A 27,344-nucleotide genomic window follows, 5' to 3' on the forward strand; every position below is an offset into this window, starting at 1 on the left:
AGATGGGCAAGAAAGCGGGCATCATCCTTTTAAAGTTCAGAACTGCTCCCAGGGCTAACTCTCCAAGCCCGGGCAAAACTAAAGGGATCCATCGGCGAAGCCAGGGAGTCCCCGAGGGAGGGCTTCCCTCAGGTCGCTAGAGCGCCGCGGCCGGTCTGGCGCGAATCAGGGGCACAAGCCCACATTCTCCCACAGGAGGCCCTACAAAAATGGCGTCGGCTCCACCCCAGTGTGACCAAACTGGGAAACGGGAGTAACTTCCCCGACCCCCTCCCGAGCCCGGAGTCGTCTGCTGAGCGCCCAAACGCAGGCAGGCAGGGCGGGAAGACAGAAAGGTCATCGTGGCCTGAGCTGACCCAGAGGCTGCGGGCAGGGCTGGGGACCTCGGGCCGAGCAGAGCCCTGGTTCCGGGCTGCGGGTGACATTACCTTTATTCTTGGGCATGGTGGTGAAGGCGGCTTCGCGGTGTTCCCGATTTCTTTCCGGAAGGCTGTGGCGACGGAGGTTACTCCGCCGAAAGGCTCGATGGACGACGCAAAAGAGCGCGCGGACCGAAGCGGGCGCCTAGAGGCCGAGCAGCGTGCGCGGGAGTCTCAAGACCGGGCTCTTCCGAGATCCGCCTGCGCCCACGCTCCGAAGCAGCAAATGGCGTCGCGGCGGCTTGGCGTGGCTTTTCCCCGCCTCCCGCCGCCGGCAGAGCCCGCCCCCTCGGCTCTACGGCGCACGCGTGGCTGGGTGACCCTTATTGTTCGAACCTTGGGAGCCGAGTTCTGGGAAGGTTCGCGGCGCCGAGAGCGCGCCGGGAGCGGGGCCGCGCGCGGGAGGCGGGGCGTCGGGAGGGAGGAAGGGCGGGGCGGGGCTGCGTCACAGTGGGAGGCGGCGGGCGTGGGCGCGGCCGGCCGGCTCTGCCGGCGCTGCGGGTTTGGAGCTAGACGGCGTCGCCCCGGTTGGGCGAGCTGCTGACTCATTAACCTCATAGTTGGCTCACTTTTAACTTCTACCCTCCCAACCGGGCTGGGAAGCTAAGGGAAAGAGGAAGGCCTTCCTGTCATCCATTACCAAAGCACAATATTTGCATGGCGCATTAGTACTTCTATTTTATTTTTATTGGTACTGGGGATTGATCGTGCTGGTGGTGGTGGGGATTCTGAGCTACACTCCGGCCTTATTTATTTATTTATTTATGTTGCTACTGGGAATTAAAACCAAAGGCATTCTGAGGATTAAACCCAGAGGCATTCTACCTTCAAGTTATACCCCCGAATTCATTCATTCATTCATTCATTCATTCATTCTTTTTTCTTTCATCTCTCGCGCTCTCTCTCTCTCTCTCTCTCTCTCTCTTTCCAATTTAGTGAGATCCTGTCTCCAAATTAGAAATAAAATCTGAGCCTGGCGTGGTGACGCGCGCGCTCGCTCTCTCTCTCTCTCTCTCTCTCTCTCTCTCTCTTTCTCTCTCTCTTTCCCTCTCTAGGTACTGGGAATGGAACCCAGGGGCATTCTACTCCAAGCTATACCCCCAGCCCTAATTTTTATTCTTTAATTTGAAACAGGGTCTCACTGACTTGCAGAGGGCCTCACTAAATAGTAGCTGAGGCTGTCTGCGAACCGCGATCCTTGTTTCTCAGCCTCCCAAAAGCTGGGATTACAAGCGTGTGCCACCACACCCGGCTCCGATTCTATTTCAAATTTGGAAACGGTCTCGCTAAGTTATAGAGGGCCTCGCTCAACAACTGGCCTTGAACCTGCCATCTTCGTGGCTCATCCTCCCAAGTACTGTGAGATCACCAGTAACGCCCCACTCATTATTACTTGTGGGTGTATGTGTATGTGCAGTACTAGGGATTGAACCCAGGGGCGTTCTACCTCTGAGGACCACCCTGAGTCCTTTTTATTTTTTATTTTTTTGAAACAGCCTCACTAAGTTGCTGAAGCTGGCCTTGAACCTGTGTTTCTCCTGGCTCATCTTTACAAGTATTGAGATTACCGTTTTATACTACCATACATGGCATATTACTACTTTTTTTCTTTTTTTGCGGGTCTGAGGGTGGAACCCAGGGGCATTTGACCTCCGAGCTACACCCCTTGCCCTATTTTTTTATTCTTTATTTTGAGACTGGGTCTCACTAAGTTGCGGAGGGCCTCACTAAGTAGCTGAGGCTTTCCGCAAACCGCGATCCTCCGGTCTCAACCTCCCAAATGCTGGGATTACAAGCGTGTGCCACCACACCCGGCTTATTATTACTTTTAAAATGTCTTTCTTCCCAGCCATTGTAGTGGCACATGACTATGATCCCAGTATTTGGGAGACTGAGACAGGAGGATCAGGGGTTCAAGGCTAGCCTCGGCAACTTAGTGAGAATATAAGCAATTTAGGGAGCCCCCGTTTCAAAAAAAAAAAAAAAAGAATAAAAAGGGCCGGGCATGGTGGCGCACGCTTGTAATCCCAGCATTTGGGAGGCTGAAACAGGAGGATCAAGGCTCAAGGACAGCCTCAGCTACTTAGAGAGGCCCTTTGCAACTCAGTGAGACCCGGTTTCAAAATAAAGAATAATAATAATAAAAAAGAAATAGAATGTCCCTGTGTTCATTCCCCAGTAGCACACACACACACAGACACACACGGACATACTTTCCTCATTGTAAACCTTACCAGGTAGAGACTACATCTGTTGCTTATCACTGCAAGCACTTAACAGAATTCTGGGCACACAGTAGGTACTCAATACACACAAGAATAAAGGGAGGAAAGAAGGCAACCTAAGTGTTAGAGGCTGACTTGTGTCCTCCCCAGATTCCTTTGTGCATGTGAGTAGTACTGGGGAATGAACCCAGAAGCATTCTATCTCTGAGCTACACCCCAGCCCTATTTTATTTTATTATTTTTAAATTTTTTTGGTGGTACTGGGGTTCCTGGAAACCCTTCTACCTCCAGGCTACACTGCCAGACCTATTTTATATTTTAATTGGAAACAGAGTCTCTTAAGCCACCTGTCTCTGCCTCCCAAGCGCGGGGATTACAAGCGTGCGCCACCACCCAGCTATTTAAAAAAATTTTCTTTGGCCGGATGTGGTGGCGCACGCTTGTAATCCCAGCGCTTGGGAGGCTGAGACAGGAGGATCGCACAGGTTCGAAGCCAGCCTCAGCTACTTAGTGAGGCTCTCAGCAACTTAGTGAGACCCTGTTTCCAAATAAAGTATAAAAATAGATCTGGGAGATAGCCCGGAGGTAGAAAAGCCTCTGGGTTCCACCCCCAGTACCACCAAAAAAAATTTTTTTTTGAAACAGGGTCTCACTATGTTCCAGAGGGCCTTCTAAATTGCTGAGGATGGCTTTGAACCTGTGATCCTCTGTCTCATCATCTCAGGTAGTGGGATTACAGGTATGCACCACCTTAAATTCTTTTTTTTTTTTTGTGGTACTGGGGTTCCTGGAAGCCTTTCTACCTGCGGGCTACACTCCCAGACCTATTTTATACTTTTTTTTTTTTTAAACAGGGTCTCCTAAGCCAGTGCCCGTGGCTGGCTTTGAACCTGCGTGATCCTCCTGTCTCTGCCTCCCAAGCGCGGGGATTACAAGTGTGTGCCACCACGCCCGGCCCACCTCAAATTCTTATGTTGAAGTTCGAACCCTGACTACCTCAGTTTAAGACTATTTAGAGACCCAGTCTTTTTTTTTTTTTTTTTCCCAGTACTGGAGATGAAACCCCGGGGCATTCTACCTTGGAGCTACACCCCCAACCCTATTTTTTTTATTCTTTATTTTGAAACAGAGTCTCATTGAGTTGCAAAGGGCCTAAGTAGCTGAGGCTGTCCTTGAAACTGGAACTTCCTGTCTCAGCCTCCCTAATGCTGGGATTACAAGCATGTGCTACCACACCCAGTTACTATTAGGGTTTTTAAAGAGCCTCTTTGTCTAAGGCTCTAAAGGTCTTTAAAGAGCCATCTCTTTAAAGAACCTATTTGTAGGTATATTCATTCGAGTCACCCCTCCATGCCAGTCTGGTATGGAGCTGTACCTATCCTCTGTATTTCTATCTTTTTAATAAACTTCTTTAAATCTTCAAAAAAAAAAAAAACCTATTTGTAACTGGGCGTGGTAGTGCATGTTTCAAAGAGGATCAGGGTTCACAGACAGCCTCAGCTACTTAGTGAGGCCCTTTGCAACTCAGTGAGACCCTGTTTCAAAAATAAAAAAAATAGCCGGGCGTGGTGGTACACGCTTGTAATCCCTGCGCTTGGGAGGCAGAGACAAGAGGATCGTGCAGGTTTGAAGCCAGCTGGCTTAGGCGACCGTTTCCAAATAAAAATGTAAAAATAGGTCTGGGAGTGTAGCCCGGAGGTGGAAGGGCTTCCAGGAGCCCCAGTACCACCAAAAAAAAAAAAAAATATATATATATATATATATATATATATATATATATATATATATAATAAATAAATAAAAAATAGGGCTGGGGGTGTATCTCAGAGGTAGAATGCCCCTAGGTTCCAACCCCAGTACCGGAAAAAAAAAAGAGATGAGTAAATTATTTCTGTAATTGGGAGCCTGAGACTGGAGGACTGCAGGTTCAAATCCAGCCTTGGAGCCGGGTGTGGTGATGTATGCTTGCAATCCAATACTTGGAAGGCTGAGACAGAGGATCTCAGGCTGGAAGCCAGCTTTGGCAATTTAGTGAGGCTCTCATCAACCTAGGGAGACCCTGTTTCCAAATATGAAATAAAATAGGGCTGGGGGGCATAGCTTGGAGATAGAATGCATCTGGGTTAAATCCCCAGCACAATACAAAATAAATAATTTAAAAAAATACCAGCCATGGCAACTTAGTGAGACACTCAGTAACCTAACAAGATCCCGTTTTAAAAAAAGGCTAGGAGGCCGGGCGTGGTGGCGCACGCTTGCAATCCCCACGCTTGGGAGGCGAAGACAGGAGGATCGTGCAGGTTCGAAGCCAGCCTCGCTGGTTTAAGAGACCCTGTTTCCAAATTAAAAAAGTATAAAAATAGGTCTGGGCGTGTAACCTGGAGGTAGAAGGGTTTCCAAGAACCCCAGTATCACCAAAAACAAAAAAACAAAAAAGGCTGGGAGGAGTCAGGAATGGTGGCATACGCTTGTAATCCTAGTAGTTGGGAGAAGGCTGAGACAGGAGGATCATGCAGGTTCGAAGCTAACCTCAGAAACTTAGTGAGGCCATCTGCCACTTAGTGAGACCTTGTTTCTAAATAATAAAAAGGCCAGGTATGGTGGCACATGTTTATAACCCCAGCATTTGGTAGGCTGAGGCAGGAGGATCGCAGTTCGCGGACAGCCTCAGCTACTTAGTGAGGTCCTCCGCAACTCAGTGAGACCCTGTTTCAAAAATAATAAAACATAGGGCTGGGGGAGTATCTCAGAGGTAGAATGTTGCTGGGTTCCATCCACAGTACCACAATAAAATAAATAAATGAATAAATAATAAAACAAGTCTGGGGGTATAGCGTGGAGTTAGAAGGCCTCTGGGTTCCATCCCCAGTAACACACACACACACACACACACAAACACACACACACACACACACACACAGGCTGGGGATATAGCTCAGAGGCAAAATGTCTCTGGATTGAACCACCAGTATCACAAAAAATTAAATTAAGAGACGATTAAATTGAAATGAGAAATGAGGTCCTTAGCCTGGGCCCTAATCCAGTACGACTGGTACGCTAATTTAAAAAAAAAGTTACTAGGACACAGGCACGAGGAGAACACTGAACAAAGGCGGTCATCTGTATGCCACAGAGGAAGGCTTCCAAAGAAAACAGCCCTGCTGGCACCCTAATCTCAGATGCTTAGCCTTCAGAACTGCCATGAACATTTCTGTGGTGTAAACACCCAGTCTGAGTTACTTTGCTATGGCAGCCCTAGCACTAATGCATCGTGTTATGCTGGGCAAACAGCTTTACTCCAAAGTCAACATTTTCAAGAAATCACCTTTCTGCAAACATTAGGGTTTAATATAATCTCTGTAGGAAAATGGACATACTTAGATGTTGGAGAAATAAAGTGTAATCACTTAACCTATTAGCTGTGTGTGTGTGTGTGTGTGTGTGTGTTTCTGGGGATTGAAGCCAGGTACATTCTACCTCCAAGCTACACCTCTAGCATTTTGGGGGGCGGGTCTGGGGATGGAACCCAGGGGCATTCAAAATCTAAGTTACACCTCCTGCCCTATTTTTTATTTTGAAACAGGGTCTCAGTGAGTTGCAGAGGGCCTCACTAAGTAGCTGAGGCTGTCCTCAAACCTCGATCTTCCTGTCTCTGCCTCCTGAATGCTAGGATTACAAGCGTGCGCCACCAGGCCCAGCCTTCTAGCATTTTAAAAATATTTTTTGTTTTAAAATAGAGTCTTACAAAGTTGCTAAATGTCTAACTTGCTGAGCCACCCAAATACTAGGATTCCAGGTGTGTGCCACCACACTCAGCTGCATGGCTATCTTTATGAAATTCACTTAAATTTTGCTTTAAAGCCAAATAATTATGAAATTGGGCTTTGGAGTTACAGAAACCTGGGTTCAAATCCAGGCTCTGCATCAATGTATTACTCTATGATCTTGGACAAGTTATGTAATCTCAGCACAGCAACAAACCTGGTTAGATATATTACTTGTGTCTGACTTGACTGTCTTTTGGGTGAAGCAAGACAATAGCAGATTTTATACCTCTTATTAAGTCAGATATATTAAGTTCTATCAGCATAATATATACTTTGTATATATTATTTTGTATTTTATCACAAATGTACTTTGGATAACTTGATAAGGATTTAATCATCAATGTAATTAAAGTAGCCTGATAAAATGGACATATGTGAATTTACTTGAAACTTTATTATATAAATTCTCATTTCTTTTAAAGATTACAAAACCTGTTCTATGACAGGAATACAAGCAATATTGTTCCAGGATTATTCGTGGATACATCCGAAAGAGCTTAGATTACACATTAATAGTATGATTTGCAAACTTCCCAGATTAGACTCTTAAGTAAAACAATTTATTCAGCGATATTTGATCCTTTACAAGCATTTCATAATTATGGCAACAGTGCCAAGCATCTGATGTGATTTAACCACCAATAAAAGGTACAATATGTAAGAATTTGTGATGTGGTACCTTGGGCTTCTGGCATGCCTTGACTAGAGACACTAGTATAAAGTAGGATCATATATAATAGTAGAAAAATATTTGTGATTTTTTTTAAAAACCACTTATGTAGATACCCATCCCATTCCCACCCATGGCCAAAAAATGCAAAATAATTACATCCCTTAGGTGTACACCTTCCCTTTTGTTTAGGGCAAGAGTGAAGATAAACTAATACATGTATATAATTTTAAGAGTTACACACTCATCACCCATAATCACTAAGGATGCTAACAAATGTCAATACCTTGAAGCTTTTAATTAAGAAAACAAACCTTTAGATGGTAAACTACACTTACAGAAACACAAACCAAAAATCTTTACCCTTATGCCCTTGCTTTGTATTTAAAAGTTCTATTTTAAATACTTGTTTGAAAACTCAGTATACAGTTCACTCAGTACTACAGTGATAATAGGAGGAAAGTTGCTCACTTCTGTTAGATATTGAACTAATCTACTTAGGGGACTATTATAGTGACTCTCTTCTCATATATGTTTACATATACTGTATTCAAATGGTATGTGCTCTAAAGACAGCTTCATGAGGTTTAGACCTCTGAAAACCGCAATCTCTAAATTCTCCTTTCTGCTAATCTCTATTCAAACTGTCATATACTTTGCTAGTTGCAAGAAGTCATGGACATTTAAACAGCTTATCATGCAGTTCAAGGTTATATGCAAAATAATGAGGAAAGTGCCTTAAGAGGTAGGAAATAGGCTCTCATCCCAATCCTTGGTATGCCCTGTTATGAACAGTTAAAAGACTGGAATCAAAGTGGTAAATGTGAGACCGATAGTAATACCAGGCTTAAGGAAATTAGGTTGACTTAGTCACTATTCTTTGAGAACACTCAGTCACATTGGAACCAGTTACAAGTCACTCAGTCACATGGAATACAGCAGTGTCAAAAATACAGAAAGCACACTGTAGATACAAATTCTTCTTGGCCATCCATATTTGGGTATTATTGTTCTGTAGAGTCTTCACTGGAAAAAGTGGTTAAGTATGGTTCTGTAGAGTACTACAGTCTCAAGAAAGTGAACTCATTCCTTCATCAATTGATCTCCACCAATGGTCACTTGGGGGAGACCAGCAAAATGTAAGCAACCTGGGGTTGAAAAGAGGACTGTTCTCATTACTTGAAATAAAAAACTGAGTTAAGTCAACTTATCTGTGAATTTAAATAAGGCTCAAAGTATCCAGTTTAAAGTTAGTCACAGGGAGCTGGGTCTTTCAGAAGGATAGATCTCTAGGACTAGACTGGAACTTTCTGGTTGAAGCACCAAGATCAGCCATGGAATCCATCATATATGTGAATCACAGAAAATAGACCTTTTCTGGCTTTTTACATACCTGAGCTATCTGTCCTAATACCTTCCTAAGTCTCAAATGTTCAATACCACCATAAGACTGAATTTACTTTATAAAATATAGTAAAGCAAGCTGAAAAAGTATAGGTCATTTTTAAGGCCAGGAAGTAAACTATCAAAGCTGTGTTGGCATGTGGATTATGGGCCTTCATGGTGATTAAATATATCTGTACCAAGGTCCCCAAGTCTCAAATACTTTTCTGTTAACTCTCATCCTAGGCTGGACCTACCACAGTCCCTTCCCTACCAAACACATTCTGCCTTCTCTTGAAGCTTTTGTACTAACCTACCTGCTCCTCAAATCTTTCCTGGGCCGAGGGTATAGGGCATAGCTGAGTGGACAGCCCCACCTCCTTTGATGTGCCCTGACCCCAACAAGCAGCCACTTACTAAAAACAGATGGGAAATGGTTGACCTAAACCCACGCTTTGGAGTACACTATATGTGAAATGTGGAAACTCTACCACATACACACCACACCCTCTCTCCAGACATTCACAAGTGATTTTTCCCACATGCCAGCCTCACAGCATCTTGACATTAGGCCTTGTCAAAATTACACATTCTTGGACTTTTAGGGTTGCTTGTGAAGAAATGTGCCCACATAAAATCTGTTAAAATCAGGGGTCTAGTTAAGAAGTTATCTCTATAAATAAATGGATCTGAAATGATTCATAAAAAGCAAAAGTTAAAAAAGGACAACAAACTTACCTTAATACCATCACTCGAAAAGGAAGATATAAAACACACGGTAGTGTAATTCTGCTGTATGTGCTTGGCAATGCAATCTACTGTTTTGGACATTATCTTGTATTATAAACTAAGAGGAAGTTTGTAAAAGGTCCTGATGTTTTGGTTCCTTCTTTCACAGTGAAATATCTTTAAGACTGAACTGATGACTCCTGGGAGAAGCCCCAGAAACCAACAGCGACTGGTGAAGACTTCAGGGGCCTCAATTCCACAACCACAGAGGTATGTAAGAATTGGACTTGGAGAAATTAACGAAAAAGGGTAACCCAGCACAGGCACTACATTTGGAGCAGATCGTTGACCAAGTCTGCCCAAAGGCAATTAGAACATCAGAACCAGAGATGGAATAATTTATGCTTTAGGTATAAACTGCTTTTTAGGCAGAAGGCCTTCAGTTCTGCTTTTCTCCAATAAAACTGGCAGTTTGACTAGAAAAAGAAGATAATTATCCTTGAAACAAAGAAACTTGGCATTACATACCAGTAGAAGACTTCCCCAAGAAATATATGGTTTTTGAATTCAGCTACTGGTCAGGTGGTAATATGAAGGAAAGGCAGCATTGGTGTTATGAAGAGAAAGACACTAAGTGGGTAGAAGTTAAGGATTCCAGCTTTGATTTGGATCTTTGTTTCTTTACATGCAATATGAGAAAATTAGACCAGGTAATTAATAAGGATTTATATGTTTACTTTCTAAAAGATCATGATGAACAATACACCTAGGCATTTATGGAGGTAACACCAGTGCCAAAGGTCCAAAAATACATCTAGCTTCTGCTCAGAGTTACATTAACATTTAAAAAGTAATGTGAATTTGGGATGGCCATGGTTTGAAACACTGAATAAAGGAGGGGAAAAAGCTTTCTTTCTAGGCAATGGAAAGCAGCTATTAATAATTAGCATCCACACACTTGAGAACTTCAACAAACATTCTTTAGGTATTCTGATAACCTTCTTCATGGACATTTTTCATTTAGAGGATAAACTTACATTTAATTTCTATGCAATAATAATTTTGTGTTATTTGGGCAAAAGGGATGTTATTAGCTCTCCTTTTCCTCTTTAAGTGCATAGATGAGAAATTGAGGAATGACAAGTGGTTTTCAAACATTTGGATAAACCACATTCTCTTGGCCTGGGACTCTTAGGGGAAGATTTAAAGCTTCTGGCAGGAAAAGAATTCTGATATAAATGGCTTAGTACATGAGTTAGAAAGATTTGTTTGGACACATTCCTGGTAAGTAATTCAAATTGCTTTTTCCTTGCTCTTATGTTTTTTATGTAACATAGTGATGTATGCTAGGTAGCTTGGCAAAGCAACAGGTGATGACAGGTACAGAATTTTTTTTTCATCAAATAAAATTGTGGACACTAGTTATTAGAAGTAGATGATGAATGCTGCAATTTAAGCAGACCCAGGAGCCAAGATGAAAACTGCTCATTTCTGAAGTCAAAGGAAGCTTTATATGCCTATAAACCATCAGGACTGATTTAGAGAACAATGCCGAGTGTTCACTTAGCCTACCTTAGCCATGATTTCAGGTTAAAAGATATATTGTTCAATCAAGGATGTTTTATTCCCTAGAATAAGAAAGTTCAAATTCAATTTCATAGAGAGGCCTGTGGCCTTTATGACATTCAAATTAGTGTTTAATATAGAATAGCTAAACATAAAATATCCAATAGGATTTCAATTATGGGTTGCTAAATTTTCCTTCTTCAATGTCTTTACCATGATTCTTAAAAGCCTTTGATGTATATTGGTAAAACACCAAATGATATGCCAAATACTAAGTATGGATACTATATGAGATTAAAAGTTCAAGGACTACTTCCTTAATTAAGGAAAAAAGGACTCTAAGGTGTTGCAAAGTATATGGACTATCTTCATAGGTCTACTCTTGATTTCATGCCACACGCAGGTAACTCTGTACCATTAACAGCTCTCTAAGGTTCATCTGACAGAGCACCTGACTTCAAGAAACAAACAAACAAATGAACCAGTGAAACAGACATGAGGAAAGATATATGTACATTTTGAAAGTATTACATTCAACAGCTGTTCCACAATCTGGCCATTTTAGGGCTGTCCAACAATACTGTTAATCCAGGTGAACTATTTAACCAGATTTAATAGTCAATTGATTAATAATAGATTCCAAGTTAAACAAGGCATGTATACATTAAAGAAAGCAGTACAGAAATGTACTGTATATGAACTGTTTACAAAAACATACAAAATGTTGGATGGCACAAGGGATACAGTGCTAATATAAACGGATTGTTTAAGCTAAGTGCTTAACATAAACTGTCCATCCCTATAACTAACAAAGAATATTTAAGGGACATGAAATATATCCTATAAAAATAATGCTATATGGTGTAGAGTGCTTTATTCAGTGTATTTTAGGTGGTATTCATATGTTCATTATTTTTCTTCGTTGATTCAGTGAATATATCTTCATCACGTTTCCATTTTCATTTCATCCGAAGCTCCAGGAAAATCTAACTTGCTAACAATCATTTAAAGCGAGAAGAGACGAAAGCAGGAGCAGCAGCAGGAGCAGCAGCATTATGGGTACCAGCTGGGACAGTGTGTGCTTGCAGGTGTCTCTCAGATATGTGCTACCTGTCGCCAGAACTTGTGCTATCAGCTTACACCATGGTACCAAATATCTCACTGAGGTCACTTCACAGGGCTGTTGAGGTGATTTTTTTAATACCTCTCCGCTGAGCAAGAGTAGAGCGGCCTACTGGTTCCAAAACTGGGGACTGATTACGGTTTAAAGCAGAATATGTAGCTGCCATGGCACCCTGAGAAAAAGAAAGAAAGGCAGTAGCAAAAATGACATGTACACAAGTACAAAATAAAGGTCTTTTCAGAAAGGCTTTTCTCTCTCTTTCCCTCCCTCCCTCCCTTCCTTCTCCCTCTTTTCTCTTCTTTCTCTCTTTCATACTGAAGACTGTCCGGGGGCATTCTACATCTGAGCTATACCCCAGCCCATTTTATTTTTCACTTTGAAACAGAATCTTGCTAAGTTGCTGAGGCTGGTCTCGAACTTGTAATCCTCCTGTCTCAGCCTCACAATAATACTGGGATTATAGGAGTGCACCACCGTGCCTGGCTCAGATACTTTTTTTTGTGGTACTGGGGATGGAACCTGTGATCCTCCTGTCTCACCCTCCCAAGTACAGGATTACAAGTGTGCAACACCATGCTCAGCTTCAGATAGTTTTTTCATATGCAAAATTACAGATTTTATTAGTTTGACAATAAAAAACCCACACTGGTTAAATCCTCTGATTAACTAAAACTAAGACCAATGAGGCAGGCTGAAATTATGTACAAGAGAGGGCAGAGATGGGTTCAAAACTATAGGTTTTTCAGGGCTATTTGACAGTTGTCTTTGGAATCCTTTAATATACAAGGAATATTAAAAGGTGAGGAAGCCGGGCATGGTGGCGCACGCTTGTAATCCCTGCGCTAGGGAGGCTGAGACAGGAGGATCACACAGGTTCGAAGCCAGCCGCAGCTACTTAGTGAGGCTCTCAGCTACTTAGTGAGACCCTGTTTCCAAGTAAAATATAAAATAGGTCTGGGAGTATAGCCCGGAGGTAGAAAGCCTCTGGGTTCCACCTTCAGTACCACCAAAAAAAAAAAAAAAAAAAAGGTGAGGAAAAGCTGTGGTGGCACAGGCTTGTAATCCTAGTGCTTGGGAGGCTGAGACAGGAGGATTGTAGATTTGCGGCCAGTCTCAGCAAGTAGTAAGCCTCTCAACAACCTAGTGAGACGCTCTTTCAAAATAAAAAATAGATGGCCGGGCGTGGTGGCGCACGCTTGTAATCTCCGCTCTTGGGAGGCTGAGACAGGAGGATCACATGGGTTCGAAGCCAGCCTCAGCTACTTAGTGAGGCTCTCAGCAACTTAGTGAGACCCTGTTTCCAAATAAAATAGAAAATAGGTCTGGGAGTATAGCCCGGAGGTAGGAGGCCTCTGGGTTCCACCCCAGTACCACCAAAAAAAAAAAATAAATAAATAAAAAATAAAAATAAAAAATAGATACCGGGCGTGGTGGCACACACTTGTAATCCCCGCGCTTGGGAGGCTGAGACAGGAGGATCGCACAGGTTCGAAGCCAGCCTCAGCTACTTAGTGAGGCTCTCAGCAACTTAGTGACACCCTGTTTCCAAATAAAATATAAAAAAAAGGTCTGGGAGTATAGCCTGGAGGTAGGAAGCCTCTGGGTTCCACCCCCAGTACCACCAAAAAAAAAAAAAAAAAATAGGAGCTGGGTGTGGTGGCACACACTTGTAATCCCAGCAGTTGGGAGGTTGAGAATGGAGGATAGCAGTTCGCGGCCAGCCTTAGCTACTTATTGAGGCTCTCAGCAACTTAGTGACACCCTGTTTCAAAATAAAGAATTAAAATAGGGCTGGGGGTATAGCTCGGAGCTAGAATGCCCAGGGGTTTAATCCCCAGTACCACAAAAAGAAAGTTAGGAAAATCCATGTTTATCTGTCTTTATGATAATGAATACTAATTTACACAGATTGACAGAAATTCAAAAGTCATTCTTAAGTGGAGAGTGGTGGTACATATTTATAATCCTAGTAGTGGGAGGCTTGAGAAAAGAGGATTGGAGTTCATGGCCAGCCTCAGCTACTTAGTGAGGCCCTCAGCAACTTAGTGAGATCTTATTTCAAAATAAAGAATAAAAAATAGGACTAGGGGTATAATCAGAGGTAGAATGCCCCTGGGTTCCATCCCCAGTTCCACACACACAAAAAATGTGATCCTTAAACTAATTTTAGTAGTGATACTTTGGCATGCCTTGACTTTTTTGGTATTGGGATTGAATTTAGAAATATTCTACCTCTGAGTTAAACCTTCAGCTTTTTAAAAATTTTTTTGAGAGCTGGGCGTGGTGGCACACACTTGTAATCCCAGCACTTGGGAGGCTGAGACAGGATCATACAGGTTTGAGTCAGCCTCAGATACTTAGTGAGGCTCTCAGCAACTTAGTGAGACCCTGATTCCAAATAAAGTATAAAATAGGTCTGGGAGTATAGCCCGGAAGTAGAAAAGCCCCTGGATTCCACCCCCAGTATCACACACAAAAAAATTTTCTTTTCAAACAGGACCCCGCTGAGTTGCTGAGGCTGGCCTTGAACCTTTGACTCCTGTCTCAGCTCCCCAAATACTGAGATTATAAACATGTGCCCCATACCTGGCTTTGACTTTTTCTTTTCTTTTTTTGTGGTACTATGGATGGAACCCAGGCGCATTCTACTTGCAAGCTACACCCCCAGCCATATTTTTAATTCTTTCTTTTTTAAAAAATTTTTATTGGTGCATTGTAATCATATATCTTAATGGCGTACAAGATGCTGGAGGCATACATGCTATTATTTATTTATTATTTATTTGTGGTATTGGGGATGTAACCCACGGGCAATCTACCTCTGAGTTATCCCTCCATTACTAGTTTTTATTCTTTATTTTTATTTATTTTTTGCAGTACTAGGGATGGTACGAAGGGGCATTCTACCTCTGAGCTACCCCTCGCCCTATTTTTTATTCTTTATTTGACTTTTTTTGCAGGTCTAGTGATGGTACCCAGGGCCATTTGACTTCTGAGCTACACCCCCTGCTCTATTTTTCATTCTTTATTTTGAAATAGGGTCTCACTAAGTTGCAGAGGGCCTCACTAAGTAGCTGAGGCAGTCAGCGAATCACTCCTCCAGTCTCAGCCTCCCAATTGCTGGAATTACAAGCGTGTGCCACCACGCCAGGCTTTATTCTTTATTCTTCTTCTTCTTTTTTTTTTTTGGTGGTACTGGGGTTCCTGGAAACCCTTCTACCTCTGGGCTACACTCCCAGACCTATTTTTTTATGCTTTTTTATTTGGAGACAGGGTCTCTTAAGCCAGCGAGGCTGGCTTTGAACCTGCTCGATCCTCCTGTCTCCGCCTCCCAAGTGTGGGGATTACAAGCATGCGCCGCCACCACTTCCGGCTTCTTCTTCTTTTTTTTTTTTATGGTGGTACTGGGGTTCCTGGAAGCCCTTCTACCTCCGGGATTTTTTATGTGGAAACAGGGTCTCTTAAGCCAGTGAGGCTGGCTCTGAACCAGCGCGATCCTCCTGTCTCCGCCTCCCAAGTGCGGGGATTACAAGCGTGCGCCACCACGCCCGGCGCGGCTTATTCTTTATTTTGAAACAGGGTCTCACTAAGTTGCAAAGGGCCTCACTAAGTAGCTGAGGCTGTCTTTGAACTGTGATCCTATTGTCTCACCTCCCAAATGCTAGGATTACAAGTGTGCGCCACCACGCCCAGTTTCTTTATTTTGAAACAGGGTCTCACTAAGTTGCAGAGGGCTTCACTAAGTATCTGAGGCTGTCCGCGAATGAAGATCCTCCTGTCTCAGCCTCCCCGGTACTGGGATTACAAGTGTGTGCCACTATGTCTGGTTTGACATTTTCTTTTCTAAGTCACTCATGTAAGAGAACTCCATACTAGAAATGGATACATACTGAAAGGGAAAGGTGCTGAGGGCAATGAGAGGGCTGCTTGGAGTCTCAGCCAGCCCTGTCCCTGCTAGAGGATATGTGGGAAACTGAATGCACGGGGCTCTCACCTTTACTAGATGTGGTGCGTCCTGTCTGTTTAGTTGGTATTGTGGCAGTTGGTCCCAATGGACAATCCAGGGATGTCTGAGCACAAGAGCAGCGGTCAGTCTCTGATGAGGGTCAACATGAAGCATCTTTGACACCAAGTCCTGTCATGCAAAGGAGAAGAACAAAACAAGCTTAATACTCCTTTTATATTTTTTCTTGTATTTCTGTGTAAGCATTCTTCTTTCCTTCTTGAAACAGGGCCTCAGTGAGTTATAGAGGGCCTCACTAAGTAAGCTGAGGCTGTCTGTGAATCATGACCCTCCGGTCTCTACCTACCGAATGCTGGGATTACAAACTTGTGCTACCATACCTGGCTATGGCTATCTATTCACACACACTCCTGTGCATGGAATATAAATTCATTCCATCGCTACATGGTTTGACTTCTTTTCAAAATGATAAGCTACTTGGAGGAGGCTGAGACAGGAGAAGCACAGGTTCAAAGCCAGCCTCACTCAGCAACTTCGTCCATCCGTCCGTCTGTCCTTCCTTCCTTTCTTTTTCCTTTTCCCCTCCCTCCCTCTTCCCTTTTCTTTCTTGGTACTAGAGGTTGAACCCAGAAGCATTCTATTTCTGAGATACACCCTATTTTATTATTTATTTATTTATTTATTTATTTATTTATTATTTTTGCAGTACTGGAGATGGAACCCAGGGGCATTCTCCCTCTGAGCTAACCCCCTGCCCTATTTTTTATTCTTTATTTGAAACAGGGTCTCACTGAGTTGCAAAGGGCCTCACTAAGTAGCTGAAGCTGTCCACAAACCGCGATTCTCCTGTCTCAGCCTCCCAAATTGCTGGGATCACAAGTGCGTGGCACTATGGTCTGCTATTTTTTATTTTTAAACAGGGTCTCACTAGGTTGCCGAGAGTTTCACTACTTGCTGAGGCTATCCTTGAACCTACGAACCTCCGGTCTCAGCCCCTCAAGTACTGGGATTACAAGCACGCACCACCACTCCCAGCTAGCTTTCTCTTTCAATGTTGGCACTCCCCAAATTCCATCCTGGGCTCCCTTACTATTCTACTTGGGTAATCTCATCAACACTCATTTACTTAGCTGCTACATATGATGCCACCTCCTATCAAGCTCCATCCCAGACTTTTGTCCAAGACCTATGCTCATAAGGCCAGTTGCTTAATAGACCTAACATCTCATAGCTGTATCACATATGCATTTCAAACTCAATGTGACCAATCTGAAAACACTGCTCTGCTTAAAGTTTATTTTGTACTCCCCATCTCAGTGAAAGACACTCCACCTCACATGTTTGCCAAGGTAGGAATGTGGACTGCATGCTTGATAACCGCTTCTTTCTTATTTACGTTCAGTAAACTACCAAGTCTACCTCCTAAATTTCTCTTGCATTTGACTCAAATTTCCTCACAACTGCTCTAGTTTCGACCCTCATCATTCATAACCTGAAATATGAAAACCTACAAGTAGTGTCCCTAATAGGTAAGGACTGAATGCAACCATGGAGGTAAAAGTGATAACGGAGCCCTTGGATGTAAATGCTCAGTAAAGGGCAACTACGGTCCTGCTCTTCTCAAAGCCTCGCGTGACACATATGCCCAAACAATTGACAGTATTCCCATATGCAACCTGTCCTAAAGGGAAGCACCCAAATTGATAAAGCACTCCCTTCCATATGTGGGCAATCATCACGCTCATCCACACAGTGTTTACTATACTTATTAGTAATAGTAGTGACGATGAGGATGCAGGTGTGGCAGGCAGGCCTGTAATCACAGTACTTGGGAAGTTGAGACAGGAAGAAGTCAGGTTCAAGGCCAGCATGGTAATTGAGCAAGGCTCTGCTTCAAAACAAAAATTAAAAGGACTGGGGATATATGTCAGTGGTAAAGCAACATGCAACACACACACACACACACACACACACACACACACACACACACACACAGCCGCTGCCGCCGCCACTGCCTCCTCCTCCTCCTCCTCCTCCTCCTCCTCCTCCTCCTCCTCCTCCTCCTTCTTCTTCTTCTCTCTCTCTCTCCCTCCCTCCCTCCCTCCCCCCTCTCGCTCTCTTTCTCTCTCTCTCCCTTCCTCCCTCTCCCTCATTCTCTCTCTCTCCTGGACATCTAGCTAGGAATGGCGGTGAATGCCTGTAATACCAGTACTTGGGAGGCTAAGATAGGATGATGGAAGGTTTGAGGCCAGCCCTGGCAACTTAGTGAGGCCCTCCCTGTTTCAAAATAAAAATAAAATGGAAACAGGCATTGTGGTACACATCTGTAATCCCAGTACTTGGGAGGCTGAGACAGGAGGATTGCAGGTTGGAGACCAGCCTTAGCAACTTAGTGAGGCTAGCACCAACCTATTGAGACCATGTTTCAAAAACAAAAAATAAGCTAGGTGTGGTAGCACATGCCTGTGATCCCAATACTTAGGAGGCCGAGGCAGGAGAATCGTAGGTTCAAAGTCAGCCTTAGCAATTTAGTGACTTAGCTCTCAGTAACTTAGTGAGATACTGTTTCTAAATAAAAAAATACATAAAATAAGGCTGGGGGTATAACTCAGAGGTAGAAGGCCCCTGGGTTCCACTCCCAGTACCACACACAAAAAAAGGAATAAAAAGGGATGGGGGTGTAGCTTAGAGGTAAAATATCCCTGGGTTTAATTTCAAGTACCATAAAAAATAAAATAAAAAATAAAAGGGTATAGCTCAGAGGTAGACTGCCCATGGGTTCAATGCCTAGTACCACATACATACACACAAAAAATTCTTTGGATAAAATGAATGTAGAACAAAATTAAAAGGCAATTTAATGCTGTTCTGTGGATGGCAGACATACAGAGAAGGACTTTTTTTTTTTTTTTTTTTCAGTACTGGGGATGGAACCTAGGGGCATTCTACCTCCGAGCCACACCCCCCAGCCTTATTTTTTATTCTTTATTTTTTTGAAACAGGGTTTCACTGTGTTGCAAATGGCCTCACTAAGTAGTAGCTGAGGCTGTCTGTGAACCGCGATTCTCCAGTCTCAACCTCTCAAATGCTGGGATTACTAACGTGCTCCACCAAGCCCGGCTAGAGAAAGACTTTTCAAATTGGTTTTAGGTAGAGGCCATAAAACTATGACACTATATACTCTGGAGAAATATAACATCCTTTTCTTCATAACATGAATCAACAGTAGTGCACGGTGTCAGTCTCAGCTACTTAGTGAGGTCCTCCGCAAATTAGGGAGACTCTGTTTTAAAGTACAGAATAAAAAAAAATCAGAAGCCGGGCGTGGTGGCGCACGCTTGTAATCCTAGCATTCGGGAGGCTGAGACCTGGAGGATCACGGTTCGCGGACAGCCTCAGCTACTTAGTGAGGCCCTCTGCAACTCAGTGAGACCCGGTTTCAAAATAAAGAATAAAAAATAGGGCAGGGGGTGTAGCTCAGAGGTCAAATGCCCCTGGGTTCCATCCCCAGACCCGCCAAAAAAAAAAAAAAAAAAAATCAGGCCAGGTGTGGTGGTGCACGCTTGTAATCCCTGCACTTGGGAGGCTGAGACAGGAGGATCATACAGGTTCTTAGCCAGCCTCATGTACTTAGTGAGGCTCTCAGCAACTTAGTGAGACCCTGTTTCCAAATAAAAATATAAATAGGTCTGGGAGTGTAGCCCAGAGGTAGAAAGCCCCTGGGTTCCACCACCAGTACCACCAAAAAAAAAAAAAAAAAATTAGGGTGGAGGTGTAGCTTGGAGGTATAATGCCTCTGGGTTCAATTCTCAGCACCGAAAACAAAACAAAACAAGACAGGTGTGGTGGTGCATGGTTATAATCCCAGCAATTGGGAGGCTGAGACAGGAGGATCGTGGTTCGCAGATAGTCTCAACTACTTAGTGAGGCCCTCTGCAACTTAGTGAGACCCTGTTTCAAAATAAAGAATAAAAAATAGGGCAGGGGGTGTGGCTTGGAGATAGAATGCCCCTGGGTTCCATTCCCAGACCCACAAAAAAATAAAAATAAAAATAAAATAAAAGTAGTACATGGTATAATTATTCTAGGAAATAAGGGTTTGGAATCAGATATTTAGTTTAAAACACCTACCTGTCCCTGGTATGTAATCATGGATGAGGTCACACTAGACCCTTTCCTTTCCTTCTGTGAAATATTACCATCTATTTTACAGGGTTCTCATGATGAGGGTTCTCATCAGATCACTGGGGTAAAGTGTGAGGCATGGAGTAGACAATAATGAAGATCACCACCATTATTACTCATCATGTTTATGAGTAAGAAACAGCTTTAAGCCAGACATGGTGGCACACAACTATAGTCCCAGTACTTGGGAGGCTGAGACAGGAGGATCATAGGTTGAAGACAGCCTCAGAAGTACAGGGAAAAGTACAGGGAGACTCTCTGCGACCTAAAGAGACCCTAGAAACAAAGCATAAAAAGGGCTGGGGGCATAGCATGGAGTTAGAATGCCCCTTGGGTCAGGCACAGTGCTGCACAACTGTAATTCTAGTACTAGGGAGGCCCAAACAGGAGAATATCAAGTCAGGTTCGAGGAAAGCCTCATAATATAGGGAGATTCTCAGCAACCTAGCAAGACCCATTTTCTTTTTTTTGGTGGGTCTGGGGATGAACCCAGGGGCATTCAACCTCTGAGCTATACCCCCTGCCCTATTTTTTTATTCCTTATTTTGTTTTGGTGGTACTGGGGTTCCTGGAAGCCCTTCTAACCTCCGGGCTACACTCCCAGACCTATTTTATATATTTTTAAATTTGGAAACAGGGTCTCTTAAGCCAGCACGCCTGGTTTCGAACCTGCCCGATCCTCCTGTCTCTGCCTCCCAAGCGCGCTACCACGCCCAGCTTATTCCTTATTTTGAAACAGAGTCTCACTAAGTAGCTGAGGCTGTCCACGAACCGCGATCCTCTGGTCTCAGCCTCCCAGATGCTGGGATTACAAGCATGTGCCACCGTACCTGGCTCAATATCCATTTTCAAAATAAAAAATAAAAGGAGAAAAGGGCTAGGAGTGTAGCTTGGAGTTAGAATACCCCTGGGTTCAGTCCCCAGTACACAATCAAACAATAAAATAGCTTCAGATGCAGAGGTAGTAGGTCCAAATAAATTTGTTCTGGGAAAGAAACAATAAATAGTCCATTTTGGAGTTCAAGTTATATGGTAATATTGCTTCAACATACTACTTTATAAGGTTTTTTTTCAGTACCGGGGATTAAACTTAGGGCCTTATGAATGCTAGGCAAGTGCTCTAATACTTGCCACATCCCCAGACCTATTTAAAATTTTATTTTGAGAAAGCATCTAAGTTGCCCAGCTGGCCTTGAACTTCCAATTCAGATGCCTCAGTCTCTTTAGTAGCTGGGATTCCGGGTGTATGCCACCACACCTGGCTTAAGCAGAAGTTTTTAACTAATAGTATTTCTTCTCATCACAGATTATGAAAAACTACCTTCAAGGTTCTAATAGGGCTAGAGGGTAGCTCATGGTAGGGTACATGTGTGAGGCCCTGAGTTTTATCTTCAGCAATAAAGCCAAACCAGAATAATAAAGAGGTTATAATACGAAGCCATACTTACCTTTGCCGTATCTGAAACAGAATTCCAGTAACCACCACTGAGTGAGAATTTTCCGCTACCTATCCGTGCCAGTATTTCTTCTGGTGTATCATCAGGACCATTTGCAAATGGAGTGTAACTAAATTATAATAAAATTAGAATGTTAATGAATAAAATGCAATTTTTGGTTGGTAATGTTTATATTTGGTTGCAGTTTCCAAAAGTATTCTAAGTAATTCAGCTAATATAATACTTTACTGAATCTACCAAAGTGAAAAATCAATAAAGCTCCAAAGTGTGGTGGTGCACTCTTGTAATCTCAGCACTTGGGAGGCTGAGACAGGAGGACTGCACAGGTTCGAAGCCAGCCTCAGCTACTTAATGAGGCTCTCAGCAACTTAGTGAGACCCTGTCTCCAAACAAAGTATAAAAATAGGTCTGGGAGTATAGCCTGGAGGTAGAAAAGTCTCTGGGTTACACCTCCAGTATCACAAAAAAAATATCAGTTAGACTTAAATATTTTAAACTATGACATACTATACTTTTTTTTTTTTTTTGCAGTACTGGGGATGGAACCTAGGGGCACTCTACCTATGTGCTATACCCCCAATCCTATTTTTTTTTATTCTTTATTTGGAAACAGGGTCCTGAACACTGGGATTACAAGCGTGTGCCACCATGCCCGTCTTTAGAACAATCTCTTTTTTTGTACTTGGGACTGAACCTAGAGGCACTGTACCTCTGAGCTACACCCCCAGCTCTTTTTAATTTTTTATTTTTGGTACTTGGGATGGAACCCACGGGCATACTACCTCCGAGTTATACCCCAGCCCTATTTTTTACTCTCTATTTTTGTGAAACAGGGTCTCACTGAGTTGCAAAGGTCCTCATGAAGTAGTAGCTGAGGCTGTCCGCGAACTGTGATCCTCCTGTCTCAGCCTCCCAAATGCGAAATTACAAGCGTGAGCGACCACACTTGGCTACATTTTTTATTTGGAAATGGGGTCTTGCTAAGTTGCAGAGGGCCTCACTAAGTTACTGAGGCTGGTCTTAAACCTGTAATCCTCCTTGTCTCAGTCACTCAAGTACTAGGATTACAGGTGTGGGCCACCACACCCGGCTTAGAATAAATTTTTATAAATACTGTATGTTTATGACAAAGCAAGAGCACAAAAAAGACATGGAAAAATCAATTTAAGACCTCAGGAAAGTAATGATACAACTATAAATGTGGTAGTGTTACACAATTGTATATATTAGAACAGCGTGAGAAAACATGGAAAAATACGGCACACTCACCCAGTCAGCATTGTATAAAGAAGGACACCAAGACTCCATATATCACAAGCAGCATCATAGCCTTGTCGTTTTAAAACCTAGAAAAAGTAAAAGGTTAGTATTACCTCACTAATGGTTTTTGCATAAATTTTGATAGGCTCCAAACTGGATTATATGTACGATATATAAAAATTAAAAAAAAAATATATTTTTTGCAGTATTGGGGATGGAACCCAGGGGCATTCTATCTCCAAGCTGTACCCCAGCCCTATTTTTTATTCTTTATTTTGAAACGGGGTCTCATTGCGTTGCAAAGGGCCTCACTAATTAGCTGAGGCTATCCTCAAACTATGATCCTCCAGTCTCAGCCTCCCAAATGCTGGGATTACAAGCATGCGCCACCACGCTTGGCTTTTTCAAACTTTTTATTTTTGAAACAGGGTCCCACTGAGTTGTGAAGGGCCTTGCTAAGTAGCTGAGGCTGTTCTTAACTGCGATCCTCCAGTCTCAGCCTCCCATTACAAGCATGCACCACCACGCCTGGCGGTATATTTTCAAAATCTATATATACAGGAAAATTTAATAAAACATTAATAACAAGTAAGGCAATATATTAACAGCCTAGAACATTCTACTACTACTAATTCATATATATATATATATATATAATTTGTTTATTTATTCGTGCTGGGGGCAGAGCCTAGGGGCATTCTTCCTCCAAGCTACATTTCCAGCCCCTATTTTATATTTTATTTAGAAACAAGGTCTCACTAGGTTGCTTGAGAGCCTCAGTAAATTGCTGAGGCTGGCTTTGAATTTATGATTCTCCTGTTTCAGTGTCTCTAAGTACTGGGATTACAGGCATGTGCTGTCATGCCTTGCCATATATATATATATATATATATATATATATGTATATATATATATATAAAATTGATTTTGGCATTTGAATAAACATATATTGAGTGTTGCTGTAGGTACATAGAAGAATACAGAACAAGTCGGGCATGGTGGCACACCTTGTAATCCCAGCATTCAGAAGGCTGAGACCGGAGGATCTTGGTTCGTGACCAGCCTCAGCTACTTAGTGAGGCCCTCCACAACTTAGTGAGACCCTGTTTTAAAATAAAGAATAAAAAATAGGTCAGGGGGTGTAGCTCGGAGGTCAAATGCATCTGGGTTCCATCCCCAGACCCGCAAAAAAAAAAAAAAAAAAAAAAAAAAAGATACAGAACAAATTAAAGACCAATTTCTGATTTTAATGAGTTTATATTTTGTATGGATCTACAAAAATGGTTATAAATTACAATATTTTTTGGGGGGTGGCTAGGGATTAAACTCAGGGGTATTCTACCTCTGAGCTACACCCCTAGCCCTTTTTTTATTCTTAATTTTGAAATAGGGTTTCACTAAGTTGTGGAGGACCTCACTAAGTAGCTGAGGCTGGCCGCGAACCGGGATCTTCTCAGTCTCCCAAGTACTGGAATTATAAATGTGCATCACCACACCCAGCTAAATTACAATATTTTTAAGAACACACATAACCTAGCACAAAAAATATAGTGTAAAATAACACACACATAATTCGATTCATTCAAGCACTTAATAATCACTATTATTAGGCATGAGCCCTGACAAATAAAAAAATATTCAATTTCCTAAAAAAATCAGAATCTAGCAGGGGAAATAAACACAATCCAGCATTATAAATATAACAAAACCATGCTTGAAGGGCTATGAGTATAAAGATGAAAAAGTAATTTATTCTTTCTGTGGAGCTGGGATCAACTCCATGGCCTCTCCTATCTAGGCAAGTCTACTACTGAGCACACTTCCTGTCCCCATTTCTTCTTAATATAGGGAGAGAGAAAAGGCTATAGGGCAGCCAGCTTGTATTAGGCTTATAAGTGAGAATTCAGTAGGCAAAGGGATGGTGGAGAGATTCAAAGGCTTGTAAACGTAAGAGAGCAAAGAAGCCTTAGTGATAGGCAGGGAGGGGATATTAGAGACTGAAGTGCTTTTGTAGTGCCTTATTAAGGAATTTAGATTTTTTTCATACTAAGTAATTAGATGTCACTGAAACATTAAACAGAGAAAGAAATAGCATTTTATCCTAATTATTGTTCAGTTAGTTTTCAATTAAGTGATTATTAACTATTCTATATTAAACACAACAAACAAGTTCTTAAATATGCCAATATACTGCAAACAAACTCTCTCACAATTACCTCTGGTGCAACAAAATTTGCAGTATAACAAGGAGTCATGAGAAGACCATTTTCTGCTCTCAGCTGTTTTGCGAAGCCAAAATCACAAATTCGAATGGATTCTGGATTACCAGATTCATCGACATAAAGAATGTTGCTAGGTTTCAAGTCTCTGTGAACCACCTAAGTTGAAATACAAATTAAAAAGTGACATTAGCGATGCTTTCCTGTCATCAAAAGTTCTTTGTATGCAAACCGTCAAGCAATGCACTTAACAAGACAATGACTGCTGACCTGCACATGATCCATCCCACCAGCATAAAGTGCTGACACTATAAGCCTAACTCACTAACACAGACCTGGAGCAAGGAGGAGGAAGAAAGAATAATAGTTATCTCCACTCCCTTTAAGTCACTGGGTAAGGAAAAATGAATTAGCACTGATATTTAACCCCAAGTTATCCACTCATTTCACAATATTTACTGAGAGCCTATGACCTGCCAGGGTATTTTTTTTTTTGCCGGTCTAGGGATGGAACCCAGGGGCATTTGACCTCTGAGCTACAGCCCTTGCCCTATTTTTATTCCTTCTTTTCTTTCTTTCTTTCTTTCTTTCTTTCTTTCTTTCTTTCTTTCTTTCTTTCTTTCTCTCTCTCTCTCTCTCTCTCTCTCTCTCTCTCTCTTTCTTTCTTTCTTTCTTTCTTGGTGGTACTGGGGTTCCTGGAAGCCCTTCTATATCCGGGCTACACTCCCAGACCTATTTTTATTTTTATTTTTGGAAACAGGGTCTCTAAGCCAGTGTGGCTGGATTCGAACCCGCGCGATCCTCCTGTCTCCGCCTCCCAAGCGTGGGGATTACAAGCGTGTGCCACCAACGCCCTATTCTTTTTTGAAACACGGTATCACAACGTTATGGAGTGCCTCACTAGGTAAAGGAGGCTGTCTGCGAACCCTGATCTTCTGGTCTCAGCCTCCCAAATGCTGGGAATACTAGCACGTGCCACCATGCCCGGCTCTGGGTATTTTAAAAGAAGCCACAGATGCTCTGGTGAACAAGACCCATAAGACCCTGGTCATGCTGTGCTGGGAGAATGGCAGAGAATAGACAAAACAGAGAGATGAGGCACAGCTATTTTTTTGAGAGAGGACACTTTATTTATTTATTTTGTGGTACTGGGTGAGGATTGAATTCAGGGGTACTCTATGATTAACCTACCTCCTTGGACTTTTTTTTTTTTTTTTTTGGTGGTACTGGGGTTCCTGGAAGCCCTTCTACCTCCGGGCTACACTCCCAGACCTATTTTTTTTTACATTTTTATTTGGAAACAGGGTCTCTTAAGCCAGCGCACGCATCTGGCTTCGAACCTGCGCGATCCCCCTGTCTCTGCCTCCCAAGCGCGGGGATTACAAGCGTGCGCCACCACGCCCGGCTCTCCTTGGACTTTTATGTCCTGGCCTCGAACCTGTGATCCTGTCTCAGCCTCCAAGTATTAGGAACAAAAGAGTGTGCCACTGTACTCAGCTAAAAGTGCGTGTGTGTGTGTGTGTGTGTGTGTGTGTGTGTGTGTGTGTGTTGCTAGGGATTGAACCCAGGGGCATTCGACCTCTGAGCTACACCTCCAGTGCTTTGTTTATTTTTTATTTTGAAACAGGGTCTCACTAGTTTGCAGAGGGCCTCACTAAGTAGCTGAGACTGGCTACGAACCAGGACCTTCCTGTCTCAGTCTCCCAAGTACTGGGATTATAAACAGGCGCCACCATACACAGCTAGGGGTGGTGGTGGTGGTGGTGGTGGTATACGTATATGTATATGTATATGTATATATATTAAAATATTTTCTGGTACTACTTTAACTTGAAATGAACCTGGCTTTCAAGCATAGGTATAGCCTAATAGAAACGGTGATTTTTGTCCAGGTGAGAAGGTCTCATTCACTTTTTCTTAGAAATCATTAAGAATTTAGCCGGGCATGGTGGCGCACGCTTGTAATCCCCGCGCTTGGGAGGCAGAGACAGGAGGATTGCGCAGGTTCGAAGCTAGCCGCGTGCGCTGGCTTAGGAGACCCTGTTTCCAAATAAAAATGTAAAAATAGGTCTGGGAGTGTAGCCCGGAGATAGAAGGGCTTCCAGGAACCCCAGTACCACCAAAAAAAAAAAAAAAAAAGAAAAAGAAATCATTAAGAATTTAATGTAAATGATCTAAGATTTCAAAGTAGTACTTCAAGCTCAATGAAAAAGTTTATGTAGCAGAGCACCAGTAGGATAATGAAGCTAATAGTTATTCTTTTACACTACATGTAAAAAGTAATTTTGCATTTGTACTTTTAAATATTAAGAAAAAG

General features: G+C 42.6%; 1 protein-coding gene across 2 annotated transcripts in view; it reads right to left on the minus strand.

The window, feature by feature from the left end:
- Positions 1 to 8,224: 8,224 nt before the first annotated feature.
- RPS6KA3 (ribosomal protein S6 kinase A3) overlaps positions 8,225 to 27,344 on the minus strand; it is a gene marked incomplete at both ends in the record, with an annotated part of 148,444 nt that continues 129,324 nt past the window's right edge. The window contains 6 exons of one of the 2 annotated variants that reach the window (XM_080718279.1): positions 8,225 to 8,289; positions 12,024 to 12,114; positions 15,937 to 16,077; positions 21,540 to 21,657; positions 22,818 to 22,894; positions 25,025 to 25,186. In XM_080718279.1, the coding sequence (XP_080574405.1) occupies positions 8,225 to 8,289; positions 12,024 to 12,114; positions 15,937 to 16,077; positions 21,540 to 21,657; positions 22,818 to 22,894; positions 25,025 to 25,186 (654 nt within the window). Of the gene's footprint in view, positions 8,290 to 11,991; positions 12,115 to 15,936; positions 16,078 to 21,539; positions 21,658 to 22,817; positions 22,895 to 25,024; positions 25,187 to 27,344 lie in introns of those variants that run through there. The other variant, XM_080718278.1, reaches the window with a different exon arrangement.

Source organism: Muscardinus avellanarius, assembly GCF_963383645.1.
Source record: "Muscardinus avellanarius genome assembly, chromosome: X".
Lineage (NCBI taxonomy): Eukaryota > Metazoa > Chordata > Mammalia > Rodentia > Gliridae > Muscardinus > Muscardinus avellanarius.